At 57.9% G+C, this 25,458-nt stretch overlaps 2 protein-coding genes across 11 annotated transcripts in view; one reads left to right on the forward strand and one right to left on the reverse strand.

Moving 5' to 3' along the window:
• RANBP3 (RAN binding protein 3) overlaps window positions 1-23,067 on the forward strand; it is a 54,577-nt gene extending 31,510 nt beyond the window's left edge. For 3 of the 8 annotated variants that reach the window (XM_059918649.1, XM_059918654.1, XM_059918656.1), the window contains 15 exons: window positions 1,129-1,165; window positions 1,252-1,338; window positions 3,333-3,404; window positions 8,720-8,785; window positions 9,658-9,750; window positions 10,617-10,735; window positions 12,233-12,349; window positions 14,244-14,347; window positions 15,532-15,610; window positions 16,733-16,835; window positions 17,285-17,409; window positions 18,843-18,963; window positions 20,886-21,028; window positions 21,390-21,573; window positions 21,659-23,067. In XM_059918649.1, the coding sequence (XP_059774632.1) occupies window positions 1,129-1,165; window positions 1,252-1,338; window positions 3,333-3,404; window positions 8,720-8,785; window positions 9,658-9,750; window positions 10,617-10,735; window positions 12,233-12,349; window positions 14,244-14,347; window positions 15,532-15,610; window positions 16,733-16,835; window positions 17,285-17,409; window positions 18,843-18,963; window positions 20,886-21,028; window positions 21,390-21,573; window positions 21,659-21,702 (1,494 nt within the window). In that variant the 3' untranslated portion in view covers window positions 21,703-23,067. The remainder of the gene's footprint in view (window positions 1-1,128; window positions 1,166-1,251; window positions 1,339-3,332; window positions 3,405-8,719; window positions 8,786-9,657; window positions 9,751-10,616; window positions 10,736-12,232; window positions 12,350-14,243; window positions 14,348-15,531; window positions 15,611-16,732; window positions 16,836-17,284; window positions 17,410-18,842; window positions 18,964-20,885; window positions 21,029-21,389; window positions 21,574-21,658) is intronic. The other 5 variants (XM_059918650.1, XM_059918657.1, XM_059918652.1 and 2 more) reach the window with 3 other exon arrangements.
• Window positions 22,996-24,661, reverse strand: CAPS (calcyphosine). Of its 3 annotated transcripts, none has more exons than XM_059918659.1 (5): window positions 24,372-24,661; window positions 24,120-24,297; window positions 23,769-23,975; window positions 23,594-23,698; window positions 22,996-23,253 (listed from the first exon to the last, which is right to left on the reverse strand). In XM_059918659.1, exons 1-4 carry the CDS (start codon window positions 24,452-24,454, stop codon window positions 23,597-23,599), a joined length of 570 nt encoding a protein of 189 aa, XP_059774642.1. In that variant the 5' UTR covers window positions 24,455-24,661; the 3' UTR covers window positions 22,996-23,253; window positions 23,594-23,596. The 3 variants fall into 3 exon arrangements, with proteins under 3 accessions (XP_059774642.1, XP_059774643.1, XP_059774641.1); XM_059918660.1 differs by having other exon boundaries at window positions 22,996-23,698; window positions 24,372-24,475; window positions 24,553-24,657; XM_059918658.1 differs by having other exon boundaries at window positions 22,996-23,698; window positions 24,372-24,495; window positions 24,553-24,657.
• Between the last annotated feature and the right edge of the window lie 797 nt (window positions 24,662-25,458).

The following is a 25,458-nucleotide window of genomic DNA, read 5'->3' on the forward strand; positions in this document are numbered from 1 at the left end:
CCAAATAAAGAATATACAACGTGTGGCTCGAATGGGGCCTGTGAAGCTGAAAATACTTTCTGGCCCTGTACAGGGAAAGTGCCGCCCCGGCTCTAGGAGGTCCCCCGGCTCCTCGTCTGCAGTTTTCTTATTTACAGCAGTTACTGCTTTTACACGCGGCTTTGCAGCTTGCCAAGCACTTTCCCATGCATCATCTCATTTAATCCCTAACAGCTCCTCGAGGCAGGTGGTCCTCCTTTGGCTAAACTTGACTCCTGAGGGGCTTTTCTGAAAATAAGAAAATTGGCTCCCCTGCTTGCTCTTAAACCGGTGACCCGGGGGCGGGGGTGGTGATGTTCACCCTTCAAAGTTTGCTTTTGGCTGCTTAGTTCTGAAGAATCTCAAGTCCCTGAGAGGGGATGTACAGGAGGGACTGTGTATTATCCCACATGGGGCGGAGGCTCATTATAAACTTCTTATTTGCTCGTTCGCGTTCTAAAATTAAAGGTTGTCAAGGAGGAGATTCTTCAGCCACCTTTCTCTCTCAGCTAATGATTGTTCGGTGGGTTCTGCGGTCTGAGCTGTTGTACCTGGGGATTCTGTTCTGAACACTTTGGCCCAAGGCTTCAAAGCTCTCGGCTGCTCTGGAAATAACAGCCCACCTCGGAACAGGGTTCCACACCATGGGATGTGCCAGGGCCAGGAATGGGAACCACCATGACCCAGTGTCACGCAGCCAGTGTCAGCGGTCCTGCTGCCCTTCAGGGTGGAGAGAGGGTCGCTTTCCAGCTCTTGGCAAAGTGAACTTGGCCAGATCCAGTTTCACTGTTTGAATTGAGGGGCTGGGGTGGGGGAACGCCAGTTAGCTGTACCGGGTGGAGAAACACAGAAACTGATCCTGTGCTGGGAACGCGTTCCCAGCCGTTAAGAGGATTCCTTGGCACGAGGCCTGGTGAGGCAGAGGCGTGAAGGTTCATGGGGGATTTTTGAGCATTAGGTTGAAAGCCTGTCTGTGACCCGGGTGACTGAGCCCAGGCCACGCGCCCTCAGCGCTACATTTCGGGATCCGTTTGTGGCAGAAGTCAGGAGCTGCCGGGCCCTGGGCCGCGCGGCCCTCTCTGACCGCCCTTACATGTGTTCTTGTTTCAGAGGTCAGCCGGAGGCTCCAGCCCCGAAGGTGGAGAAGGTGAGGAAGTCTCTCAAATGTTTCACCAGCTTTGGTTGTAAAAGCGGAAGCAGCCTGATTTTTCTCCTCCTCCTCGTTTTCTGTAGATTCTGACCGAGAAGATGGAAATTACTGCCCTCCTGTCAAGCGAGAAAGAACATCCTCTTTAACGCAATTCCCGCCTTCACAGTCAGGTAACAGTTGCAGCCCTCTGTTAGACGGTGAAAGCACCTGTGTTTCCAGGCCCGCTGTTCCCCTCCAGCGCCTCACGCCCCTGTCTGTCCCCTGTGCACATCCCGTTAGAATTAACTCAGTCTCCGTCAGGAGCGAGGCTGAAGCGTGCCCGAGGGTAGCACAGGTGCCCCCGTCTGGAGGGGTGGGACCTAGTAGACTATTAATAAGCAAGGCTTGCGAAGAAATCGTCCCTCTGAAAGGGACCGTCAGGGCCCTGATCGGGGCTCTGACCATTAAGCGCACGTCCACCTTGCAAGGGCCGCTGGCTATGTGTTGACTGAAGGTGGGGGAAATGGGGTGTCTTCCTGGCCCTTCAGCCGTGTGCCTAGAGCCCAGTGGGCCAGTTGAGAAGCCCAGACACACACACAGACGGTACATAGGAGGGAGTCCAGTGGCCCCAGCAGGCACTGTGGTGGTGGAATACCGTGAGCTCCCCGACGAGGGGGCTTGGGGGAGCCTGGAAGGGTTGGCCAGGCCTGGACCCTGTCCCTGTGGATGTGGCTGGGCCCAAGGGCTTGGAAGCTCCAGCCTGGGGCCAGGTCTGCACACACACACACAGGCCAGCAGACCAGCTGGTGGACACAGGCTGGTGCAGGAAAGAGGCGGGTTCCTGGGGTAGAGGGAGGTGCTGGGACTACTTAGCAGGGGGCTCTGCAAGCCTGGGGACACCCCTGCGCCTTGGAGGGTAAAAGCTGCGGCAGGGTTCCCCACTCCCGCCCCCGGTCCTGGCTCCGTCCACTCTGGCATCGCCCCGTGCTGTCTGCGGTGCTGGCTTACAGACACTCTCCAGTTCCCCAGCTTGAAGTTCATTCTTGGGAATTCATGTAAAACATTTACAAGTGTGAGCCCTAAGGATATCACTTTAAGGGAAAAAAGACACTCCTGGAAGCTTTGTTTCTGCTTCCAAGAATAATGTGAACGTCACAGGAATGTACAGGGTAGAAAGTGAGTGTCCTCTTATGATCATCCCTGTAACGCTTGATTTCATGCCTGTTTCCTGAACACTTGTTTTGGACATTGCCTCATCCTTTTTCACAACTGCGGGAGACCCCCCTGAATAGAGGCACTGTCGTTTGCTAGCCGTCCGGGCGGTCTACAGTGCAGGCTGCGGTTACATCCTTTTTCTAAGGATCTCTGCACGCTTGTCGCGTGAGAGCCTTACCACAGGAGGAGGGAGCGTCCACCTCCTGGCCGTTGATCGTATCACCGTCCACTGCTGAACCGCACTTTGTGCATCGAGGAGGTGCAGCGGAGAAGAGAGGAGGTGGTTTGTGCTGTGACTGTAGGCTAAAGGGGTAGAGGACCCGCAGGCATTAGCCCTCGCCTCTCGTGCGTCACCACCTAGGGGATGCTCAGCGCTCAGCCATCAGGGGAGTGGAGCCACGAGTAGTCCATGTTTGGAGGCCTTTGCACTGCACTCCGTTTCCACTTAGCTAGCTGCCTTCTGTCTGCACAGTTAGATCTTCAGCCCCACTGCGTTGTTGCCTGGCCCACAACGCGGGAAGCAGTTGATTTTGTAAGATCCTAAACAGGTGAGGGGAGGGGGTCTGCAGCCAGCCGAGCCCCGACTGGTGACCAGGAGCAGGGCCTGAGGCTTGGCCCCAGGGGAGACTCGGAACATCTGGTGCATCCGCTTCCCTCCTGGCTGCTCCCACAGGGGCACAAGGACGAGGCAGGCGGCCACAGCAGGCCAGAGTCGACTGCTAGATATCAAACAGATTCAGGCTGTTCCACTGGACACCCACCTTTCTTTTGCTTTAGAAAGAGTCCCAGAGTTTCACTTTCACTGGGAGTTGCCAAAGGCCAGGTTCACAATGCTGACCCCCCTTCCCCAACGGTGGGGCCTGGAGACGACCCCCTCAGGTGGGAGAAGTGATCCCGTGCGTGTCTGCCCTGCCTACTCACGCTGTTTTTCCTCTTGTTCCCTCCCCTGCCTGCATCTCCTTGTTGACAGTATCAAAAAACAATGTTTTTATGCCATCCACCTTCTGCGAGCCATCTGCAGGCAATTCTGACTCAGAACCAGGTGAGCCCTCGCGTCCCTTTACCTTTCTTGGCCGGTCACTGGGGGTTTCCTGGGATGAAAAGCAAGGTCTTAAACGGGAATGGGTGGTTTGAAGTCAGCCTTCTTTTTCAGTTCTTAAATATTCCCCCACTCTTCACTGCACAGATTTGGAATCTGGTGTGAGGCAGGCTTCATCAGCCCTTAATTTCTGTTTCTACAAGCAGTGCCTGGTTACAAGGAGTTTCAAGTCCTTTTTTTTTAAAAAAAAAAAAAGACAAGCAAAAACCAAAAAAACTGTAATGAAGTATACTCATTTTTCAAAAGTTTACACAAATAATACATTTGTATCATTAAAAACTCAGAAATACATAGAGTAAAAGAATCCACCTCTCCATTTCCCACGCACTCTGCCATCCCAATGGTAACCACTCTGAAGTTTATGTAATTTTCCAGACCCCTTCTCTGTGTATTAAATTCTCGCATGAATTAACATTACTTAGATATGTTTAGATAAATACATTTAATCAGAGCCTTAAAACTTTAAGGAAAATAGCCTGATCCTTTCTGAAGAATGTGGAGCTTTCCTTTTTTGGTCTTTCACCAGAGAACCAACTCCAAGATTTCCTGAAAGTTTCTCCCATGTGGCTGAAATTCCTCATAAAAGATTTAATGAGCGAGTGTAACCATCTGAATTCTGTAACCCAACCTGCCTTATATAAATTCATTGCCGACTTCAAAAGCACTGCGAGATCAGTCATACTCTGGCACAAGGGCACTGTCGAGGGAAGAGGCAAGTTGTTAGAACTTTGAGGGTTGATTTGATGACACTGTTTCAAACAGTTGAATTCATTTTGACTCTAAAGGCAAACTGTTTTGAGCTGACCCCCTCACGGGGCCTGAAGAGGAGCTTGGTTTTTAGGGGTCCTTGGGAAGACCTGGGCACTGGCCTAGCGAGTCACGTTCTGAACCGCGGGGGCTGTGTCAGCGGTGATGGGTGATCAGCCACCGAAGCCAGCCCTCGAGCTCTGTTAGGAATCTCATGCTCGCCTCCGAGGTCTCTGAGCGACGGCCTCACTCCCGCTTCTTCCCCGAAACCTTTATCCTGCAGCATTGAGAGCAGGGCAGCCCTGAGCAAGGCGGGCAACTCGGACCTGCCTCCGAGGCCTGCCACAGCCCGGCCCCTGGACCCACTGCCGTGTGCAGTGGTGATAGACTGGCTCAGCCGCTCGGCAGAGTGAACTTCTTATTCTTAGCTCCTTGCCTGCCTGCCTTTTATTTCTTTTAGCTTTAATTTTTGTGGGAAAAAATGTAACACTTAAGAATGGTAAAGCACTTCTCTATCCCTCTACCTAGAGACCCCATACGATTTTCCCCAGGCATCCCAGTGATGTCCTTCATGGCAAAGGCATCAGATCCTGGCCCACACATCACGTATCTGCAGCAGTCCCTTGGGCTTGCCTCGGCTTTTACGACCTTGCAGAGTGCAGGCCGGTTACATTGGAGAAGGCCTTCAATCTGGCTTTCCCGCTGTTTCCCGGTGACTGGACCAACTTACCCTTGGGGGCTGGAACACCACAGAGGTGAAGCTGTGTGCTTCCTGTGCACCATAGCAGGTGACTCATGGTGTTTACTGTCCTGTTACTTGATTAGGGCGGAGCCCGCCCAGGTTCTCCGCTGAAAAGTCATTTTTCGCCCTTTGATTAATATTTTCTGGAGAGATACTTTGAGACTCTGGAAGATCTCATTCCTCCTCTTACTTTTTGCTGCAGTGTTAGCCTCCAGAGATGTTTTCTTGCTGGGAGCAGCTACTACTCTGGTGGTGGCCGGGCGGGGATTTTCTGCCTCTTGTCGGTCGGCAGTCTGCTGGACAGCAGAGCTCTTCTCCGCCACTCGCTTGCTCACGTGTTTACTAGATCCACATGGATGTTTGCATTCCTGTTTTAGTCAGTGGCTTATAATCTGTTGTTATTAGCGTTTACCTTAACATTCAGATTTTATCTTCACCATCAGTTTATTTTACTCATCCCAGAGTTGGCCGGCGGCGGGAGCCGCGTCAAGCCTGTGCCCTTTGGCCATGTCGCATCGTTCTTTCGAGCACGTCCTTTCCTTTCTGTCATAAGGGGTTCCAGGCTCATCTTCCTCCCTCTCCTCAGGGGATCCTGGCCCTGCGTAGTGGAGGGTGGTCTCTGGAGACCAAGATCCGGGTGCCCTGCCTGCTGGTCGCCGTTGGGCTGTCGCTGCTCCCAGGCCCTCTCCGTGCCCAGAGCTGAGAACATACACGGCCAGGAGAGCACAGACATACGTAGACCTGTTCGCATACACACACTCACATCTGCACGTGTTTCTGTGTCTCTGCTGCTCTGTCTGCTTGTATAGGTCACCCCCGGTTCGGGTGGGTGCTTCCAGCACCAACAGAGTTCATTGTAGCCCCACCTCCCCCGCTTTGTATTTCTGCCTCTTTTTTGACAGTAAGAAACCTGGCTCTCTTTGTCCTCAACGCACTTACTCATCGCTCAAGCCCCCCGCCAAGCTGCCTTCTCTCAGATTCTTTTTAGCCTGTGGTACACACCAGGTTAACTTCTGATCTGTCTTCCTGGTTAAATCCGGAGTTCCCTCATCACCTGGGTCTCTCTGAGGTGGGGCACAAAGAAGCCTGCTTGCTTCAGGCGTGATTCAGAGGAAGGAGGCTGCCCCACAGCAAGCTCACGGGGGGCCGCGCATGTGCCCTTGAGAAGACACGGGTACAGCGGCCTGTGCACCCCTGTGACCTTGGTGTGACCTTGCACCCCTGTGATGGGCTCTGGCCGGCAGGCAGTGCCTCTTCACTGCACCCTGACTGCGTTGCAGGAAAAGTGAGCTTCTGGAGGCCATGAGAAGAGACCACGTTTGTTTCAGTGCAGACAGGGCTTGTGGCAGGACCTCCAGGGTGCACCGCCCTGTAAGCACCCTCCCTGCTGCTCTGGGCCCTGCTGTCCCGAGTCCCCGGTCACCATTGCGAGTGTGGCACACACGCCCGTCTGTGTGTCCATTCACTGCAGCATTCAGCGTGGATGTCCTGTGCATCCTTGGGGTGGGCCGGGCACTGGACCCAGTGCTCGGGGTCAGTGGCAGTGACTTTCCAGGCCTGTCGCCACTGCTGGTCAGCCTGGTCAGCCCCAGGGGTCCAACGATCCGAGCAGGGCGGTGAGAGCAGTCTCCAGCCCCAGTGTGAACACTGCAAAGCCAGCTCTGAGGGCTTTTTAAAATCACCTGAATTACGAATTTCATCGCAGTTTTTTTTAATGTTTCTAAATTGCCAATCATCTTCTGAATAATCCTGAGCTTTGAAAATGTAATTCAGTATTTCCCTTCCCAAAAGGAACATCTGGCAACGTGTCCTCCCCCGCATCCTGTGCTGTCTGGCTCTCCTGAGTGTGGTGTTAACGACCCCTCTACGGGAGAGGCACCAGCTCCACCAGCGCAGGCGTTGGGATCAGCTCCTTCATGCCAGCTAGCAGTGAGAGTCACTTATTGTAAACCTGTTTTTGCCCAAGGAGAGCAGTTTGGCTCACCAACACATAGCCCGCAGGAAGAGGGCCTTCCTGTTTAGGAATTCTTTTTTTTTCTTTTTTTCTTTTTTTTCTTTGGCTGAGTTGGGTCTTCGTTGCTGTGCGCGGGCTTCCTCTAGTTGCGGTGAGCGGGGGCTACTCTTCGTTGCGGTGCACGGGCTTCTCATTGCGGTGGCGTCTCTTGTTGCAGAACACGGGCTCTAGGCGCACGGGCTTCAGTAGTTGTGGCACGCAGGCTCAGTACTTGTGGCTCGCGGGCTGTAGAGCGCAGGCTCAGTAGTTGTGGCTCACGGGCTTAGTTGCTCCGTGGCATGTGGGATCTTCACGGACCAGGGCTCGAACCCGTGTCCCCTGCATTGGCAGGCGGATTCTCGGCCACTGTGCCACCAGGGAAGCCCCCTGTTTGGGAATTCTGATTTGATTTTGTTTCATACCTGAAAGTGTGGGCTGACCAGGTGTGTTTGTGGTGGTGTTTTTGTGTACAGTTGAAGGGTGTCTAGTGTATCTACAGAGTTGTTCACTCATCACCATAATTAATTTTAGAACATTTTTGTCACTCCAAAAAGAGACCCTATGCCCTTGAGCAGTCATTCCCCACTTTGTCTTTCCCAGCCCTTGGCAACCACAAATCCACTTTCTGTCTCCGTGGATTTTCCAGCTCTGGACGTTTCATGTAAATGGAGTCCTACACTGTGTGGCCTTTTGGGGTATCTTTCCATTTATTTAAGTCTTTACTTTCTTCCAACAATGTTTTGTAGTTCTCGTTGGTTCAGTTTATTCCCAAGTATTATATTCTCTGTGGTACTATTGTAAATGGAATTGTTTTCTTCACTTTCGGATTGCTCGCTGCTGGTGTGTAAAAACACGCAAGTGATTTCTCTCTATTGATCTTGTTCCCTATGACCCGAAAAGGGTTTTTTTTCCCCGTGGGCTGGATCTTAGCACAAAAGTGAGGCTGCCTCTGGGGCCCAAAATGCTGCTCTCCCTGGGCTTTTCCGGGGACAGACGTGTCCTGCTGGAGTCATAAGGCTTTTTATCCTGACCCTTCCCATCAGGGCATGCGTTAGACTGTCTCCCCCGCCCCCTGAGACAGGCAGAGTCACCAAGGTGCAGGGACTAAGGGATCCGTGTGTACTGGCGGCTGAGCTGAAACCAGGCTTTGAGCCCCTGTGTTTGTCAGCTCTGCATAGTTGTCCATCCCAGACTTGGTCCTGAGGGAGGCCACGCCTCCTCCTCCCGGGCCTCCCAGCGCCCTCATTAGCCGCAAGCACTCCCGGCACATCTGGAGAGAGCCTGCCGTCTGCCACCTTTGATCTTTCACCACAGAAGATGCATCTCATTTCTCAGAGGTCTGCTGGTAGTAGAGAAGCTTCTCCTGATTACGGACGTGTCCTCCTGGAAAGGGAGCTGAGTCCCAGGGACCAGAACGGTGGCTCCCTGATATTCCTCGGGGCCCGCGAGCACAGCCCAGCCTCCGCGCTCTCAGCCCCGGCAGGTAGCTGGGTAGCTGGCCTGCAGCTTGACCAGCCCCACACTCGCCCTCCAGTTTTCTGTTGCCAGCAGTTCGCCCCAGGGCCGGCACTGCCTGCAGCCCTCAGCCTCCTCCCTTACAGACGGGATTGGATGGGCCTCTGCTCTTCTGTTTTAACTTGGAAACATCTTCCCTAGTTCCCCAGGCCCATGGCCACTGAAGCCCAGACCACAGTCCTCTTCTGCCCCTGGTCCCTCCTAGCTTTGCTGCCCCACCCCAGGCAGGCCCGCTTTTTATCTTTTCTCTTATGCTTGTAGAGGAAAAGAGCAGTGGATTCCGGTTGAAGCCGCCGACCCTGATCCACGGCCAGGCACCCAGTGCAGGTGGGTGTCCGCCTTGAAGGAGGAGCACAGAGTGGCTGCTTTGCGGCCTCTGCGTGCCAGTGCGGTCCGGGCTCACTTCCCTGACGCGTGAGCACTGGAGCGCCGCTGGGAAGAGCCCGTCGGACCAGGGAGGCTCTCCTGCCTGGGAGCCCGCTGTCCCGAGGAGGTGGCGGCGAGGGAGCGGGCCCGGCTTGGTGGGCGGCGTTCAGGCTGCGCGCCCGGCGGTAGCTCAGTTGTGAGACTGTCTCTGCTGAGCGTTGCGCCCACAGCCTTAACCCCGAGTAGCAGAGCAGCCGCTAGTGAGCGGGGCCCGGCGCTCGCGCCGTCGAGACGCGTCACGTCCGACGGGAAGCCCTTGCAGGGCCGGGAGCGTTCTCGTGGTCCTTGCCCTGTATGTTTGGCAGAGGGATTTTCTCAGCGTGGCATCTTGAGAAGCAGGTGCAAGGGGTACCTTTACGTGACCCCTAGCAGAGTCCTAAACTCTGAGAGGTGAACTGTGGCTTCGCTGCTTTCCCCTCACCGTCTGCCCTTGACCCTCGAGCCCCACGCTTGAGAACAGCTGTCTCTTGGTCCCCCCTGTAGCATTCCTGTACTCACTGGATTAATTTGCAGACATGATCAGTTTCTTGGGGGGTTCATTTAATCACATATAAAAATAACAATAGCCAGAATTTGTATGTCTAACTGTAAAGAAAACATCTTGGGTTTTTAATTTTTTCAGTATGCTTCCCTGTAAAGTCTAGCCCAGGAGGGACATGAGATGGGTTGCTGGGGTGAATTTTTCTGTAAAGTGCCTGAGAGCCGGTGTGGGGGTGGGTTGCATTTCTGCCCTTGCGGTCGGAGGGCCCGGACAAGCCGAGCTCTGTCCCCAGGTCTGCCGAGCCAGAAGCCCAAGGAGCAGCAGCGGAGCGTGCTTCGCCCAGCAGTGCTACAAGCCCCGCAGCCCAAGGCGCTCTCACAGACCGGTGAGTGACGCGGCCCCGGCCCCTCCCAGGCTCCCACGTCAGGGCACAGCCGCGGCACGGCACAGGTGGCTTCGGCCCCGTCTGCTGAACGCACTGGGAAGTAGAGTGCTGGGGAAACAAGCCCTCAAATCCCCAGCGAGCCTGATAGACAGGCAGTTCCACTGGCCTCCTGAGAGCTGGCCCATCGGCCCTGAGCGGCCCAGATGTGTCCCTGTGTGTTTTTGCAGGCAAAACTCAGCCCTGTATGTCTAAGAGACCTGAACCGTATTTCCATTATATCCACACAGGGTGGGGTTTTCAGTTCATCCTTAATTTTCTTAATACTGATAAGCTTTTCTTCTCTTCCTCTTAATCTTTCCCTACAATTCAAGAGCTCTTCATTGGGAGCAAAAATAGTTAATATTTCCGAAGGGTTTTAATTACGTGGAAAATTGTTTTGGTCTAATACTAAACAAAGCCAGATTTAAAGTTGTACATGTCACATAATCTCAACTGTTTAAAGGAGAAAGTGCATAGAAAAAAGACTCTATTAGTAAAACTAGTTTCATAAAACTCATAATTATTCCCCAAATATATTTTCTTTTTTTTTTTTTTTTTTTTTTTGCCTAAGTAGTAGTATTTCTAAATAAACTGAAAATTCACATGATTCTTTGTGGAATAAGCAATAAAGGATTCTTTCTTTTGTGAGGTTTTAGTTTTGGGTTTGGGTTTTTCTAACCTAAGAATTTGTGACTTTCAGTATTGATTCCAGATCCTTTCCTATAAGAAGGAGACATTACACTGTCAGCCCAAATGGTAGAAGGCAGCGGTGCTGAAGGTGGTCCGGGCTGACCTCTGAGATGTCTGCTGTCCTTTTCTCCCCACAGTCCCAAGCAGCGGCACCAACGGGGTCAGTGTCCCAGCAGATGGCCCGGGGGCAGCGACATCGGCTTCGCCTGAGAACCCCGCCCGGAGGAGTCCCTCTGACGAGGCACCAGCACTTGAGGTCCGTCGGCGATGGGGCAGGGAGTGTACCGCACGCGAAGCTTCTCAGGGCCTCACCGGGCACGTGGGCTGTTGGCCGCTCTGGGCCGTATCCAAGCTGGCCCGTGCTAAGGCATCCTGATTAGCTCAGAGGTCTCCATGTGTAACCACAACTGACTAGCCAGGTCACCAGACCGCCAGGAACTCCACAGTTGGTTCTGAGAGAAAGGGGCCACGAGCAGGGCTCTGGCACTGAGGGCCGGATAGCCCAAGGCCTGTGTCGTTTCCACGCACGTGGTCTGTTGGGGCCTTGTACCGCTGTATGTGGAGAGATGTCCCCCCTCCCTTTTCCACAGCCGAGCAGCTCCTCAGGGGTTCGCACACACGCGCTGCTTCCAGTGGCAGGAGTGTGCTCGGGAGTCGGCTCAGAAATCGTTGGTTTTATTTATTTATGTTTATTTATGTATGTATGTATTTTTGGCTGCGGCGGGTCTTTGTTGCTGTGCGCAGGCTTTCTTTTTAGTTGCAGCAAGCGGGGGCTACTCTTCGTTGCAGTGCGCGGGCCTCTCATTGCTGTGGCTTCTCGTTACGGAGCACGGGCTCTAGGTATGCGGGCTTCAGTAGCTGTGGCACGTGGGCTCAGTAGTTGTGGCTCGCGGGCTCTAGAACGTAGGCTCAGTAGTTGTGGCTCACGGGCTTAGTTGCTCCGCGGCATGTGGGATCTTCCCGGACCAGGGCTCGAACCCGTGTCCCCTGTATTGGCAGGCGGATTCTCAACCACTGCGCCACCAGGGAAGCCCAGAAATCGTTTGTTTTTTTAAAAAAGTCCTCCAGGGTTCTGGGATTATATAGGCCAGATGCATATGTTTTCCAGTCGCGTTGCATAGCAGCTGAAAATAAGGGGCATTTAATGAAGAGCCTGCATTTGCGGTTGGCAGAGACGGACTTGAAATCCGAGTTGCAGCAACACACTCAGGGCTCCACGTGCGGAGACAGATTGCACCCGTGTGTTTATCTCCACTCTGTCCGTTTCAGCAGACAGGTCGCTGCCTGAGGTTCTCCACGCTCTGCCTCCCCCACCCCCTGCCATACCGCCGCCGGATGTGCAGGCTTAAAATGGTGAAAATGAACATGTCCGATTCAATCTTCAAATGTCCCTGAGCCCCCCACCCTGAAACCACAGTTAGTGGAATTGGAAAAAGGAATCATTCCCACAGCGTACTGCTTCTCAGTAACTGGTGGCTAGGGCTGTGAGCTGGAGGGAGACCTGGACGTGACCCCCCACCCCGCCGTCTCCACCAGTGTTCCCGGTGACGAGGGCACTGCCAAGACCTCGCCCCTCCCCTCCCTGGAGAAGTCTGGTCCCGCCCAGCCCTAGGGGCTCTCCCTGGTCCCCCACCCCAGGGCCCGCGCCACAGGATTCATGCCAGGCAAATGCAGCGTGTGAGATGGCTCATCTCGCTTCTCAGGGCTGATGTGTTGCTTGTTTTCAGTTGTTCTGTCGGCTTGTTTTAACCAGGAGAAAGACTCCCAGGAAGGTGAGTCTAGCAGTGCTCCCGAGGAGAAGCGCGAGAAGAGGGAGCCGGCCGCGCAGCAGGCGTTCGTGTTCGGGCAGAACCTGAGGGACAGGGTTAAGGTATGTGGTCAGAGGGCCGGGTGAGCCGTCGACCTCGTGAACTGATCTTTCCGCGCCTCCCCCAGCTTCATTTTCCCGGGGATGGGGAGTGGGGGCTGTGTCTGGGGTGGTCCCGGGCCTCAGCGCCCAGCAGCTGCTTGCTGCGTCCCTTCCGTGCTGTGCTGCTGACTCCTGGCAGCACCCCGGCCGGCTGCCCCCCGCCCTGCCCCACCCCTGCCAGCGTGGGGCTGAGCGGTGGCTCCTGGCGGCAGGCTCCCTCGTTCTCCCAGGAGCCAGGCTCAGGGAGGCAACTTAGCCCTGACAGCTGACGTGTTTATAGCCAAGGAACAAGCAGACGTTAGGATCCGATGCTTTCCAGGTCGCCAGAGGGATTTTTCTGTGCTTACTGAAGGGTTTCTTTCAGCACTAGCATCGTTCAGCCCGGATCCTTCTTAGTTGTGGAAGGCCGTCCTGGGCACTGTAGCGTGTTGAGCAGCACCCCCGGCCCCCGCCCTCTAGATGCCAGCAGCACCCCCTCTCCCCGCCCCCAGTGATGACCGCCAAAAGCATCCCCAACGGTCCTGAATGTTCCCCGTGGGACCACGTCACCCCCAATTGAGAGCCATCGCCTTGTTTTTTTCAAGGAGGGCAGGTGGAAAGATACTGTTTTCTCTCCCACAGGAGGCAACAGGATCTGTCACCTCCTGGCTGCCCCCCAGGTGTGTTGGTCTAGTGTGGGGACTTTGAGTCGGGGGTGGGGAGCATGTGGCAGTGGCAGGGGATCTGGGTTCTGGACCCCACGCGCTGGCCCTCTCGGAAGACCTGTCCCAGCCCCAGGGACTGAAGGTCCCTCTGTGCCATTTCCAGCAGCTCATCTGGCAAGAAGCTCCTAGAGGCTTGAGGGGCAGTGTCAGTGGCTGTGTCTGGGGACATTTGTCATTGCCACAGCTGGGGGGTAGGTGCCACTGATACTAAGTAAGTGGAGGCCAGAGATGCTGACCAACACCCCACAGTGCCCAGGAAGCCGCCGTCCCCACTCAGGGAACCATCCGCGCCCGGGGTCAGTAACGCGGAAGGTGAGAAGCCCTGAAACGAGAAAACAAGAGTCTCTCGGGTGCGGAGGAGATGTCAAGCCACACCGTCAGCTTCCTCCTTTGGTGCCCACTGTCCAGTAGAAGCACAGATACCCCAAGAGACACAAAAATAGGTGTTGATGTTGCACAGCTTTAGGCAAGATAATGAGTCCCTTGGCGGCTGCTCCCTCCCGGGAGCAGGAAGCAGAAGCAGGGAGGGCCTGGAAATCCACCCATGCTGGGGACCGGGGGCCTGGCCTGAGCCATCAGGTCGAGGCTCTTCCTCGCTGCCTTGAGATTGGGGTGGAGACGATGTCTCATGGGGATCCGGGCGTCTCATGGTTGCATCCCAGCTTCTCCATGGGGGGCGACTCGAAGCCGTGGTTCCTTAACCCCTCTGAGCCTCTGCTTCCTCACTCAGAGCAAGGTCGCGAACACCCACCTCTCAGCGTTCCCAGGAGACTTCCATCGGAGACTGTATTTAACCAGGCTAGCATGGCAGTTGGCGTAGAAGCAGCCTCGAGAAATGATGCTTCTGTTTTGTTTATAATGAACCCCTTAAAAATGTAAGATTTGTAAGCGATCTGTGATTCCTCGGTGCAGAAGCATTGATAAAAATGCCAACAAGGTGCCAGCCTGAGTGTGCTCTTTTTAAACAAGGTAGAAAAGGCTCCCTAGTGCCTTACGGACTGTTTTTGTATCGTAACTCTTACCACACCCCGGAGCACACACACGTAGACAGAGCCGTGCCGCGTGTCGGCGTAGGGCCTGTGCAGGCAGGCTGAGCTGCAGAGGTCCAGGACGTGCCGTTCTCTGAGCAGTGTTTCCTCTCTGTTTCCCAGTTAATAAATGAGAACGCTGAAGTAGTGGACATGGAGAACACCGGACACCCCAGTTCAGAAGCGCCAGCCGCCACCAACTACTTCCTTCAGTACATCAGCTCCAGGTCTGCGCCTCGGGCCTGGTGCCCAGCCTTGTCCGGGGAGAGCCTCCGCCTCGGGCCCGCGGTCACCCACGGTACCTGCCTCAGGGCCCAGAGAGGCCTGGACCCTCCTGGACCGGGAGCCAGCCCAGTCCTTCCTCGGGAGGGCAAGGGCACGTGCAGCCAGAATCCCGGTCACCCTGCAGCCCCTCCCTCTTTTCCACTCTGGACACAGATGTGGAGGGGCTGGGGTGGCGGGCTTCAGCGGACACCTGAGGCAGGCAGGACCCCAGTTCCGTGGGCTTGTTCAGCCCAGCCCCGGGAGTGACCTCTGTCACCCGGGCCTCGTGCCCGGAACAGAACCCGGTGGGCCGGTGGCAGCTCGGCTGCCTCCTGTCACCAGGTGCTCCCTGCCCTGGATCCGGGCTCGCCGTTGGCGCTACTGGTGGTGGCACTTGCCAACAGCCTGGCTGCCAGGGTGTTTGAGAAGGAAGGCACGTCCCTGCCTGGGAGATGGGCCAGCAGAGCAGGCGCCGCGCGGGCTCCCACCTCGGAGAGGCCCAGTGGGAACAGTGACCTCGCTCCTCGGCTGCCTGGCCCCCGGTTAGCAGAGCGCATCAGATATTTTAAGACGCATTTTTTGCACCTAAGCGTTTCCCAAATTGGGAGGCACGTGCAGCCTGTGATGTCTTAAACCGGATGAAGTGTGACCGCCAGGGCAGCTGCCGTTTGCTGAGCGCTCCCCGAAGGTCATCCCGTGTCACCCGCCAGCCGCCCCGTAGGAGGCATCACCTCCTTGGTGCAGGCCTGGGGAGGGGCCCAGAGAGCTGCAGTGCCTCCCGGGGGCAGCCCACTGGCGAGGGACAGCCGGGTTCGTCTGCTGGGAGTGGACGGAACGCCCCTGCGCTCGGCCTCTGTGCGGTGCTGCCCACCTCCTGGGGGTTGGGGAAGACGGGCATCTGGTGTGTCACACGGCGCCCGTGTGCAGTTGGTGCCAGGCGGTGCGAACCAAGGGTCCGTGTTTGCCGCCTGGAGAGGCCTGGCATGGAGGCCTGCGGGGACCTGTCCCTGGCACGCCAGCCCAGCCCGAGGCGGAGCGGGGCCTCGACTGTGCTTTCCGCTCCGACCGTGTGTGCGCGCGGCGCATGTGGGCGTGCACGCCGCCTGACCCTGTGCCACCCTGCGCTCACAGCGTGTCTCCTCTTCAGTTTAGAGAGCTCAGCCAACAGTGCCGACGCCGCCAGCAGCAAATTCATATTTGGCCAGAACATGAGTGAGCGCGTGTTGGTGAGTGACCCCCGTGGGGACTGTCCTTCCCGGGGCCCGGAAGGCTTTCGGAGCCTCCCACAGGTCACCGGGACATGTGGGGTTTGGCTGCTGCCTTGAGTCCTGTGAAATCAGAATGCTTTCTTTTCCAAGTAAGAGAAGGAAGACCCAGCTCAGACTCAGCTTAAACGGGGGGCGGCGCTGGTGGCCTAGGGAGGCTGTGTAGGAGCCAGTGTCGCGCACCCTGTCCTTCCTCGTCCTGAGAGGGGTTCCCTTCAGTCACGGGCCGCGCTTCCTCCCGGCTGAGGGCAGGTGCGGTGACAGCCGTCAGGCCAGACTCCTTAGCCGTGTGGGCCGGGACCACCCTGTGCCGCCTCTGAAGCCAAGGGAGGGCAGCCCCATCCCCAGCGCGAGGCTGCAGCACAGAGCAGGGGGCGAGGGGGCGGCCCTGCAGTGCCCCCTGCAGGGTCTCCAGTGTCCCCTGCATTCCTGACACACCGTGGCCGAGGCACGTGGCTGACCGCGGGCCACATCCTGGTCCCGGAGAGCCCAGCCAGCCCGGGATGGGCTTCTAGGGTTGTTATCTGCTTCCTTCTTTTTCTTCCTTTTCTTTCCCAATCATGTACACACAGCCCCGCTGTGTCCATTGTGAGGGCGGCTCAGGCTCTGTTTGGGGCCCACCTGATTCCTGCCGTCTTGGTCTCAGTGTTTGTTACACTAAGGAGCCACCTGCTTCTTTTCTCGAGCGTCAGTACTGTCCTTTTTCGATTACGATGAAGTAGGCAAAGAACTACTTCACGGGCCAGGGGGACCAGGTGGCCCAAGGTCAGCTGGTGGCACACGCCTCCAGGTGATGCCGCAGAGGCTCCAGAGGCGGCTCGCGTGCACGTCCCGGGCGGGCCTGTGAGGACTGAGAACTGCCTGTTTCTGATGGTGCTCGGCAGGCGCCGAGTGGGGAGGGGCTGGGGCTGGGCGGGTCCCCAGAGTGCGGGAGGGAAGCCAGAGTCGGCAGAGGGGGGTCCTCTGCTGGGCAGGGGCGCCAAGAGCTGCCTCCCGGCAGAGGGGTTCCCTGTCCTGCAGCGGTCGGCCCCCCGGGACCACCCCCACACGCCCCCTCCTCCTGTGTGCCTTCGCTCCCCGCAGAGCCCGCCCAAGTTAAACGAGGTCAGCCCAGATGCCAACAGAGAAAATACAGTGGCCGAGTCCGGGTCCGAGTCCTCGTCCCAGGAGGCCACCCCCGAGAAAGGTAGGCCTCGGTCCTGCCCCCTGCCCGAGGGGCTCCGGGAGGCAGGGAGGGACGGGGACGCTGTGGACCACCCTTGGCCACAACCCACAGCTGTGCGTGCTGGGGTCCAGTGAGCAGGAGGGGGGCGAGGCCCGGGGCCCTGCCTGGTGACCAGGATGGGGTTGAGGTGGTTGTCACCCTCCTCCTCGCCCTGAGGCGGCAGATGCTCTTCAGTGCCCTCGGAGGTCTCTCGCTGTCTGCTGTCCTCCCCTGAGTGGGAGAGTGGGAAGCCGCAGCTGCACTGGCCGCTCCCGGTGGCCACCCTGCAGACTCTGAGGCAGAGTTACATGGCGTGTTCCAGGGTGCGCTGTGGGCCCGAGGCACTGGCCCCCTTGAGGCCAGAGCCACCCTTTGGGTGTCCTGTGAGGTACACCCTCCCCCTGGCCAAATCAATAGTCAATGTCGTTTAGCTAATAACATTGCAGAGTCCCTGGCCGAGTCGGCAGCCGCCTACACCAAGGCGACGGCGCGGAAGTGCTTGCTGGAGAAGGTGGAGGTGATCACCGGGGAGGAGGCCGAGAGCAACGTGCTGCAGGTGAGGCGCGCCCGGCCTTGGGGACCGTCGGTGCGGCTAGCGGACTTCTCGTACTGCTGTGTTTTAGAGCAAAACGGTCTGTTTTGAGACGGTCTCGATAGTTCAGGGAACTACAAAGACGTGTAACAAACACCTCTTGCCCCCCAGAGTCAACAGCTGTGATTGTTTTGTCCCGGTGGTGCTGTGTTCTTTTCTTAGCCCGGACTACGTGGCACCCGTGCCCCGTCCCCGTCTCCCTCCCCTCCTGGGGCAGCGCGCCCAGTGTGGTGGGCCTCCGCCTGCTCGTCGTCCTTTCACACGCGCCTGTGTGTGTGTCTGTAAACCACGTGTGTGTGGCTTCGGGGAGTTTTTAATGTGGGGTTTTTAGTGGTACTTTTTTCCCCCACTCGCAGTTTTTCTTATCTATCCATCTTGAGAGATACTGACTTACAGAGATCTGCAAACGTTTGCTGTAAAGGGCCATGTGTGGTCTCTGTTGCATTTTTTTTTTTTTTTTTTAATGTATACCAGCTTTACTGAGGTACGGTGCACATACTATGAAATTCACCCTTTTAAAGCGTACATACAGTTCAGTGGTTTTTACCATATTCACTAATTTAGAACATTTTTGCCCCCCCAAAAAGAAGCCTTGTGCCCATGAGCAGTCACTGCCCGTCCCCCTTCCTGCAGCCCCAGGCAACCCCACTTTCTGTTTCTGTGGATTTGCCTGTTGTGGACATTTCATGTGAATGGGATCGTACAACATGTGGCCTTTTGTGTCTGGCTTCTCTCACTGAGCGCCACGTTTTCAAGGTTCATCCCTGGTGGACCGTGTGTCAGCGCTTCACTCCTCTTCATGGCTGAATAACAGTCCACTGTATTGATAGACCACATTTGTTTATCCAGTCACTTGTTGGTGGGTGCTTGGTTTGTTTCCACTTCTGAGGTATTAAGAATGATGCTCTATGAACATTCACGTAATAGTTTCTATGGGAACACATGCTTCACTTCTCGTGGGTAGATACCTAGGAGTGGAATTTCTGGGCCATATGATAACTCCATGTTTAACATGTTGGAGAACAGTTTTCCACTGCGGCTGCCCCATTTTCCATCCCCGTCGGCAAGGCGTGAGGGTTCTGATTTCTCCACATCCTCCAATAACTGTTGTCATCTGTCCTTTTGGTTATTACCATCCTAGTGGGTGTGAAGTGGTATCTCATTGTGGTTTTGATTTGCATTTCCTTAATGATTTTTTTTTTTTTTTAATACTTCTCTAAAGATGTAAAATCCATTCTAGCTCGAGGGCAGGACAGAAAAGTGGCCAAGGGCCAGACGTGTCCCCCAGACCATAGCTCGTTGACCCTGGTGGTTCATCGCGGGTTCCCTGCAGGCTCCCGGGGTCTGTCTGCCCGGCCAGGGTCCCTGCTCACCCAGAGGGCCGCCTTGTGTTCCAGATCCAGTGTAAGCTGTTTGTCTTTGACAAGACCTCACAGTCGTGGGTGGAGAGAGGCCGGGGGCTGCTCAGACTCAACGACATGGCATCGACTGACGATGGGACGTTGCAGTCCCGACTAGGTGAGCTTCGGCCGGGTTTCTGTGGAGGGGCCTGGGGCGCGGCGGGGCGGGGCTCCCTATCTGCACCCATAGCCGGCCCTCCGCCTGCGGGACCCGGCCTGGCCCAGAGGCTCCAGCCGCCAGCGCTTCTGTGATGTTCCTCTTCCTGATCGTGAAAGTGGATAAAAGAATTTAGCCATTTTCAAACTTATTTTCTTATAAAGTGCCAGCTGTTTCGTGGTGAGTAAACAAATCAAACATCAACGAAAATCTCTTTATAAAAAGAGGGAAATCTCTGTCTGCCAAGAATGTTTTGGCAGTCCATTCCTGTTCTCTGGATCTTTGTTAAGGAAGTGGGGTGACTTGGTCTCTTGCTCTTTTCACTTGCCATTTTGTGGGCGTGTTCCTGTGTTGTTAAATTTTCCTTAAAATATGACTGTTTTTGAAAAACTTCTACGTTAATTAACATTCCATCGACCGTGAATGTATTTAGCCATTTCCCTGTTGATGGACATTTAGGTTGTTCCTAATTTTTTTTGACTTGTAAATAATGCTACTGGGGCCGTCTACACGTGAATCTTATTCCCGGAAGTACGCTTGTTACAGAAAGGATGTGTGTGCGGGCACGTTTGTATATATGTGAAACGTGTGTGTTCGTTTTTTTGTTTGTTTTGTTTTGTTTTTTTTAATCCTCCCCAGTTAAAATTGTCCTGCGGCCTTTACAGAAACGTCCATTCCTGGCCCAGGCGTAGCTCATGCTGCATCCTTTCAGCACTGTTTTTATGCACTTGGGCTTCTGTTCGGGCACTGTTCTTTTTCATTTTCCCTAATGGAAACGTGCAAGTGTATGTGGACAGAGAGGGTGCAGGATTTTGAGCCCCCGCGGCTCGTGGCTCTGCCCCTGGGTCATCAGCCTGTGACCAGCCTCGTTGTAACTGCGCTGTCCCCTCCCTTGTTGAGATCCTTCCTGGCCATCGTCTCCTTTCACCCCACGCAGCCTTTGATCCTTGGCATTGACCTTCCTTCCCTCCAGGTTCACCTCGGGGGGCGTGTTGGGCTGTGAGGCCGGGCCCAGAGGGCTGGCGGGGGTGAGGGTCACCCAGATTGGGGTGACCGCTTGTAATCCGCTCCGGGTCTTCCAGTGGGGAGGGCCGGGCTGGCAGGAAGGCCAGGGCTCACCTGTGTCCACGGGGTTGGGGCTCGGGCAGGGTGGGTAGGCTTGGACAAATTGAGCGGGACGACATTGGCCTTGGGCCCGCTGTGGGTGGAACTCGTGGTCTCACACACATTTCCAGAGAGGGAAGGCCTGTCCCCTGTTCTTCTCCACTGTGTGCTGCCCTCAGTCTACCTTTGTCTCCCTCCTGATGGAAGCTCTGAGCAGCGGTCAGACCCGACCCTTCCTCTAAGCAGTCAGCTCCTTTTCATGGGGCAGGAGCTGCGCCTTGGCCTGTGGGTGGCGACAGTCAGCGGGTGTTGACTTCGTGTGGCGTGTCCCCAGTGTGCAGCCCCACCTCCGCCTCCTGCTGCCGCCTGCCCAGCCCCTTCCCCGGGGGAGCCGCCATCCTGGCACCAGCTCCACCCACTGGATGTGCCGCCAGGGGTGGGGGGCTGCCGGGGCTGCTGCTCAGCAGACAGGCGGGAGGCGGTCGTGGACCTTGGGGGGTTGTGGGATTTCACCCCGGGGGTGTCGGCTCTCCTGCAGATTGTGTCTGTTCTCACAGGCGGGAGGCGGTCGTGGACCTTGGGGGGTTGTGGGATTTCACCCCGGGGGTGTCGGCTCTCCTGCAGATTGTGTCTGTTCTCACAGGCGGGAGGCGGTCGTGGACCTTGGGGGGTTGTGGGATTTCACCCCGGGGGTGTCGGCTCTCCTGCAGATTGTGTCTGTTCTCGTAGCGGCTTCGGCGAGGGGTGGGGGGCAGCGCTGACGGCCTCTTTGCTTGCAGTGATGCGGACCCAGGGCAGCCTGCGGCTGATCCTCAACACCAAGCTGTGGGCCCAGATGCAGATGGACAAGGCCAGTGAGAAGAGCCTCCGCATCACAGCCATGGACACCGAGGACCAGGGCGTGAAGGTCTTCCTCATCTCGGTGAGCAGCCCCAGGGGCGGGCTGGGCTGCCCCCGGCCTCTCGGGGAGCAAAGCTGCCCAGACAGCCCCCTGCCCAGCACTCGGAGCCCTGCACTGAGGGTCTGGCCGGGGAGAGTGGGAGGCCTCCAGGGTCGGGATGGCCCGGCCGCAGGCTCTGTGGACCCCTCGGGAGGACAGGCCCCGGGCCTGGGGGAGCTTCGGTCTGCTGTCCCCGGGTTTGTCGAGGAGAGAGGTCAGGCTCCTCCCCGGTCCAGCCCGGGAGCTGGGGCATCCCGTTACGGCAGGGGCTGCAGCCACATCAACTGAGGACGGGTCTCCCCACGAGGCCTTGTAACCTGGCCCTTCCCTCTGCCTCCCCCAGGCCAGTTCCAAGGACACGGGCCAGCTGTATGCGGCCCTGCACCACCGCATCCTGGCCCTGCGCAGCCGCGTGGAGCAGGAGCAGGAGGCCAAGACGCCGGCCCCCGAGCCCGGGGCGGCCCCGTCCAACGAGGACGACAGTGATGACGATGACGTCCTGGCTCCGTCGGGGGCCAGCGGAGGCGGTGAGCCGGGGGTCCCGGGGCTGACCCGAGGGGTGGGGCTGTGTCCAGGGCAGACACCTGACAGCCAGGCCACCGCTTCCCACAGGCGCCGGCGACGAAGGGGACGGGCAGACGGCCGGGAGCACATAGCGCCGGGAGCCGGCTGCCCACGAGCCTGCTGCTTTGTCCGTCTGTCCGCCCGCCCGCCCGCCCCTCCCTCCGGCAGCGTCGAGGCGCGGGGCTCGGGAACCACACCCCCGCTGGGTGGCCGCAGTCTGGATCCGCACGTCCCGTTCAGAAGCAGACTCGGGAACTGCCTGAATGTGGTTTGGGACACGAACCTCATCATATTGATGAGCAAAACGAAAAAGAACATTTCTTCCCTCCCCACCTTGAATTGAAATGGCACATTAAGACTTGTCACGGCTTCTCACTGGGACTGGGACCCCTCGTTTCTTCACCCCACCCTCCTCGTGTTGCCGGCTCTCCCCGCCTCCACCTGCCCGGGCACCGGGTCTGTCCACACAATGTCACGCTGGGCCTGCTGGACTTTCTGTTACTACTGTCTTTACCTCCCGGCTCCCACGTTCTGATTTGGGGGGTTTATTTTTAGACCTTTTCTTTCCTCCCCCAGGGCTTTGTGTTTGGTTTCCTAGATCGAGGCACTTCTCTTCTGTGTGTTGAGCAGGCACAGCTCCGTCGCGGGCTGCGTCCTCGTTCCCCCTGTGGCCCTGGCCCCGTGCTGGGGGTGCTCAGAGAGCTGCTCGGGGGCTGGGCCCACGTGTTCCCCACCTGGGGTTCCTCCAGGCCAAGTCGTGGGGTGCGGAGGGGTTGGGCCCTGGGCCTGGAGAGCCTATCTAGAAAAGGGTCACTGGACATGGGAGGGGAGGGCCCCCCCCGGGAGGGCCCCCCCATCCTCCTGTCTGTCCCCATAACATGGGTCACCCGTCATCAGGCACCCAGGTGCAAACCTGCTTCCTGCTGTTGGCCGTCCCTTCCTTGCCCAGCCCTGGACGTCTCTGCCCCCAAGACCGTCGAGGGCTGGGGGCCTCTGTGAGAGGCAGAGGGGGACCCTGGCAGGGCCTTCAAGGAGGGGGCAGCGAGCGGACCGGTTGCAGACGACGGGCAGAACCCATGCTTGCAGCACACACAGGAGCGGCGCCCTCTGCCCGCCCCACCCCGGAGCGTGGCCAAGAGCCAGCTGGGTGCCGCCCGCCTGGCGAGGCCCGCAGAGGAGGCCTCTCTGCACGGGGCCCTCACAGGGTGAGGGGGAGGCCCGTCTGAGCTGTGCCGCCCACACCTCAGGGTGGCCTGTGCAGCCCGCGTCCGCGTCCGCGCCTGAGCCACGGGACGACACCAAAGGCGCTCCCAGCAGATCCGGTCACACTTCTCTGCTTTAAGCCTTAGCCAACTAGTGACAAGTAAAACCAGATAACGCCCATGTGTTTTGGAACATTTATGTAAGATTGTCATATGAAATGTATTTGGGAACTACATTAAAACTTTTAACTAAAACTCTGGTCTCCTGTGTGCCCCAGGGGCCTCAGGAAGCCAGGCGACCTGGCCAGGAACGGTTCCTCAGCAGCCTGGCCCGCCCCGCCCCACACTCCACACCTGGGCAGGTGACCGAGCTCAGCTGCCTTCCGAGACCGGCCGCTCCGTGCAGAGCCTTGCTTCCCCACCCGGGCGCTGCTTGGCTTCCTGGGGGAGTCACGAGGGAGGGGTGAGGGTGCTGGCAGGGTTCACTTGAGCAGAGCCAGGAGGAGACCTGGGGTCGGCATGGCGTGGGCACGGAGGGTCTTATTCCCTGGGCTCCTGAACCAGTGACCCATCGTTGGAACCTTTGTCCCACTAACACCTGGTGGCCAAGCCGTGTCCCTGGAGACCTGGTCCAGCCGGTTCTGCGGCCTCAATCTTCCCACACTCCCCTCCATCCCCCACCCCGGGGCTGCTCAGCTCAAAGCCCAGGTGAGAGGGGCCCTGGCCCAGGGGTGCCGGGTGGGGCCCTACGCTGCATGGTGCCAGCCGAGTGGGTGCGCACCGCTCACAGCCGCCAGGCGCTGGTCATCATGGCCACAAACTCCTCATCCGTGTCCACAGAGGCGCTCACGCCACTGTAGTAGTCCTGGAACTCGGCCAGCGTGACCTGGGGGCAGACGGGCTGTCAGGGGGGACCGCAGGCGTGGGCAGAGGGGGTGGGGTACCCGCGCACCCACCTGCCCGTCCTTCTCGGAGGAGTCAAAGTTGTCCAGGAAGCAGCGGAGCACCTCCTCCTCCGTCCACTCCCCGCTCCGCACCCTGGGGTGAGCGCGGCCGCTGTACACTCCCCGGAGGTCATCCACAGTCACCACGCCGTCCCCGCTGCGGTCCAGCTTGGCGAACGCGGCTGTGATGACCGCCTCCCGGACCTGGGACATGGGGGGCTGGGGGGGCGGGTTGGTGACTGGGGGGGCAGAGCTCGGGAGGTCCCCCGAGTCCCCACACCGATGTGGATAAGCCCGCAAGGACTTGGCACCCCCGGACGACAGGGTGGAGGGACTCGCCCGCGGTCGCGCGCCCGGCCTCACCCGCAGCGCCCGCAGGAACTCCTCCAGGTCCAGCGTCCCGCTGCCGTCACGGTCCCAGCGCCTGCACACGCCCTGCGCCTCGGCCGTGTCCAGCACCAGCCCCAGCTCGGCCAGGCCCCGCTGGAGCTCCCCTGCGTCCAGGGACCGGCTCCCATCCCGGTCCATGCGGCGGAAAAACCTGGGGGGCAGGGGGCGTGGTTGGAAAGTGATCCGGGGGCCAGGGTGTTGGGGAGGTGTGAGGGGACCGCTCACCTGGCCAGACCCTGGATGCCCGAGGCCCCTCGGGACAGGCACTGGGCCCGGAGCTTCTCCATGGTGGCGTCCACAGCATCCATGGTGGGTCAGGGCTCCCTGAGCTGCTGGATGGGAGAGAGATCTGGAGGGGCTCCCGCTCGGCAACCAGGCTACGGGCCGGGTGCCCCCGCTCACTCACCTGGCCTTCGTCTGTCCTGGAGTCCGGGTAGCCGCTCCGCCTGCCTCCTGCCTGCTCTGCCCAGTGTTGGCAGTGTGTCCTGCCCGGCCGGGCTGTTGCTAAGGGACAGTACCCTGGAGACCGGGAGGGGCCCCAGCTGTAACTCTTTATGCACCGGAGCCTCATGGCCCTCGGCACGGCCCTGGGGGGGGCATGTGGCGGGCCGAGAGGGACAGGGCAGTGCTGTTGCTGCCGCTGCTGTCCACCTGCTGTCCTGCTCGCTTACTCCCAGCCCTGCAGTGCCCAGGGCCTGGGATAAAGCCAGGCCCAGGTCAAGGGGAGGGAGGGGGGAGGGGGGTCACTTCCTAACCACAAGGAGGAAGGGTGGGCCACAGCCCTACGGGGACCAGTGTCCTGGATGGAGGGAGGCAAGGCCCAATTCCTGTGTGACCCGGGGCAGGTCCCCTCCCCTCTCTGGGCTTCACCAGCCACCAGCCCCTTTTCACAGGGCCGCAGCCACAGCTGCTGAGGGATCCAAGTTTAAAGGGCTCGAGGTGACCCAGGCCCACATCCAGCAGGTGGTGCTCACAGCTGGGTCCTACAGACATCAACGTTGACTTGGACAAAGCAATTCCTGGTAGTTACTTAGGGCCAGTCAATATGGGTCACCTGGTGGTTGGTTTCCAGTTCTCAAACATCACTCGGTGGGCTGGCTCATGACAAGCTGCTGAGCCAGGGGCTTCAGTACCGGCCGGAGAAGCGACCCTGACCCCTGACATCCGTAATCCAAGAGGAACCAAGGCCGCCATCACAGAATGCCTTCTGTCGAGACTTTGGACATCTTGCCAACCGAGAGCGTTACACCAACAGTCAGGATTGAAAATGATAATGGATTTCCCAGGACTTAAAACGTGGGCCCCCGTTCGG

Source organism: Balaenoptera ricei, chromosome 3 (assembly GCF_028023285.1).
Source record: "Balaenoptera ricei isolate mBalRic1 chromosome 3, mBalRic1.hap2, whole genome shotgun sequence".
Lineage (NCBI taxonomy): Eukaryota > Metazoa > Chordata > Mammalia > Artiodactyla > Balaenopteridae > Balaenoptera > Balaenoptera ricei.